The sequence below is a fragment of the Bison bison genome, unplaced genomic scaffold, assembly GCF_000754665.1.
Source record: "Bison bison bison isolate TAMUID 2011002044 unplaced genomic scaffold, Bison_UMD1.0 scf7180017864302, whole genome shotgun sequence".
NCBI classification, from domain to species: domain Eukaryota; kingdom Metazoa; phylum Chordata; class Mammalia; order Artiodactyla; family Bovidae; genus Bison; species Bison bison.
Genome location: NW_011494874.1, coordinates 373,182 through 375,783, shown reverse-complemented (window position 1 = coordinate 375,783; position 2,602 = coordinate 373,182). Strand labels below are relative to the sequence as shown.

Genomic DNA, 2,602 nt, shown 5'->3' with positions numbered 1-2,602 from the left:
GCTCCACCCCCCGCCCCCGCCCCGCCCCCGCCCCGCCCTCGCCCCGCCCTGCCTGCCCTGTGGGGGGCGGGGAGAGAGTGCATGTGTGCGTGTGTGGGAGAGAGAATTCTGGAATCCGAGTGAAGTGGCTCTCCCGTACTCTGAGTGTCTAGGACAGGAATATTATAAATGACACTCTATAGTGTAGCATTGAATTTTGAAGTGAACGGAACTTGAACGGAAGTTAAACTGTTTTCAGAGTTATATTAACATTTTAATAACGTTCTTTTTCTGAAGAGCAGCAGGAACTTGTGTTTTCTTGTCCTCCCAGCACTGATGGGGAGTTGGTAACAAGTTTTATTTTTCCATTTTAAAGATGAGAAAGACGAAGCTCGGGCTGGTTAAATGACTTGCTCAGCATCGCATGGTGAGTCAGCGCGGGTGGGCGGGGCGCAGGTCCCTGCGGGCGGGCTCCCCGCCAGCCAGGACCAGGATGCTCGCTGCCGCAGAGATCCGCTTCCATAGTTACTTTTACTTTGGATTATCAACTGCATGTTTAAAATGTGCTATAAACTTTGAAAGCCAGTGTTTCTTAAAATGTCTGAAATATCAGTGTATTTTAGAGGAAGTCCTGTCTGAGTTCAGGGGTCCCTGTGTAGCTCAGGGCTGCAGGATCTCTGGGTCAAGGCTGGCATGAGTGCACTCCTCGCCCACCGTGGGGTCTTCCTGTGGCCACTGTGCTTTTCGTTTCGGAATCTCCTTATGCACAGTAATTCCAAAGACATTTCACGGTTGTGTATTGAGGAGATTTCTGCCACGGTGCCAGTCCATGTTCTAAACTGTTGGATTTTATTCTGACAACGATTCGGCGTGATGAGTAGATGAAGTAAAGGTGGCGTACAGAAGGCCCAGGGCCTGTTTTATCTGGGGCTGGCGGGAGCAGGCAGCAGGCAATCCCAAAGACCCAAGCGGCTGAAACGCTGCCACGGAGCTGTGACCTAGAAATACTGTGGGCCGGGCGGCGCTGCGAGGGCGCCCTCCGCCCGCTCACCGGGCTCTCTCTCCGTTTCTGTCTGACAGGCCTAGCCGCCCTGTGCGACACCCGCTGTCTCCTGCATGACGGGCTCCTCCTCTCTCTCCAGTGCTGACCGCTGTCTAGCATCCCTAGGATTCTCTCTCTGACTGGCCACTCCTTCTGGTGCTGCTGTCCTGTCGGGGGTTCCTTATCTCTGTATACATGTAGCTTTGCCAGATACGTACTTAGTAATACAGACTGTATTAATACACCGTCTGCTGTGTGATACACGAGTTAGACGACCAAGCGCTACTTGCCGTCGTCCCCTTTGTGAGAGGTAGTTGGTAGTCCCCCGTGTCCCTGCCGTGGCATGACGGTGCCCGTGACCCTCCTAGGCTCTCAGAGTAGGGCATGTGCTCTCCAGGGCGCCCGGCGGTCCTGGCGGGACCACCCTGGGCCCTGGGCGCTCCCCGTTGGATCGTGCTCAAGTAGAATCTGCTGTGTAGTCTCTGTGTGGAATTTTGGCAATTCTGCTTTTCTCTACTAATCTTTAAGTGTTCAGTGATTTGTGTATTTGTGTCTTTCTAACTTCTAATAAACTCACTCCAACTGACCTGTGTCTTGGTGTCTGTCTGCCTCATAGAACTTCTCACGCTTTCCATGGAATGCGGCCTTGCCGGAGCTTCTAGAGGGGGAGGGATGGGTCTCCTGTTCATCTAACCAGGTGGCTCCTTCTAAGAATAAAAGTTGCTCTGTACACGTTTTCCTCTTGAGTATTTGATTTTCATGTCCAGATTCTGCCGCGTGTTTCAGTTATTAATGTCTGAATCGAGAATGGGGAAGCTGGGTGCACTTTCTTGTTTCCTGCGAAAGTCTAAGGGTTTTTACTTATTGTATAGAATGAATGTTTTGTTTACTTTTCCCACCACTTTTATAATCAGCATGTAATAAAACAGTCCTCTAAACCCGAGTGAAGCAGCAGTGTGTCTGTCGCCACAGGCAGAGCTGTCGAACGGCCGCTGCCTGCGTCAGACCAGCTGCCCCGGGTCCTGCACCGTGAGTGGACCAGGGCCTCCATGTCACTAAACCTGGGGTTTGATTTTGGTGATACTTCTGGAAGCTGCCTTAATTTCCTTGAGACTTTCTGTGTATCTTTTCTTTTAAAACAGTAATGTAATTAATTTTTCTTTTGGGGATTTTATTATTTTTGTTTGAATAAGCTTTTTCATGTTCAAAGGTTTTCATTTTCTTTTGGTTACCTTTAATGAAATTTAAAATGGGAAGACTTTGAAGTTTATTTGAAGCGTATTTACATACATGGTAAATTGGTAATTTCCGTAGGGATCATAAGCAGCAAGTCACAGGCCGGCAGGTCAACCTGATGTGGATTCCTGGGAGGAGAACCCCTTGCAGTTTCACATTTGTTCACGTCTCTTTCAGGATGGCACTGGATCTTTAAAACGCAGTGGCTCCTTTAGCAAACTCCGGGCTTCAATTAGACGCAGCAGTGAGAAGCTGGTTAGGAAGCTGAAGGGAGGAAGTGCCCGAGACAGTGAGCCGAGGAACCCCGGGTAACTATCTCCAGCCCCGCCCCGCCCCCCGCGCCAT

The 2,602-nt window shown here is 50.2% G+C and overlaps 1 protein-coding gene across 3 annotated transcripts in view; it reads left to right on the top strand.

Annotated features, from left to right (window-relative positions):
• Positions 1–2,602, top strand: part of KLC1 (kinesin light chain 1) — a 50,635-nt gene that overhangs the window by 38,785 nt on the left and 9,248 nt on the right. Inside the window, exons 13-14 of one of the 3 annotated variants that reach the window (XR_826259.1) lie at positions 356–406; positions 2,435–2,565. Coding sequence is in view for 2 of the 3 variants with exons in the window: in XM_010851315.1 (XP_010849617.1) it covers positions 2,435–2,565 (131 nt within the window). In the remaining variant the exon portion in view is untranslated. Of the gene's footprint in view, positions 1–355; positions 407–1,059; positions 1,760–2,434; positions 2,566–2,602 lie in introns of those variants that run through there. The other 2 variants (XM_010851313.1, XM_010851315.1) reach the window with 2 other exon arrangements.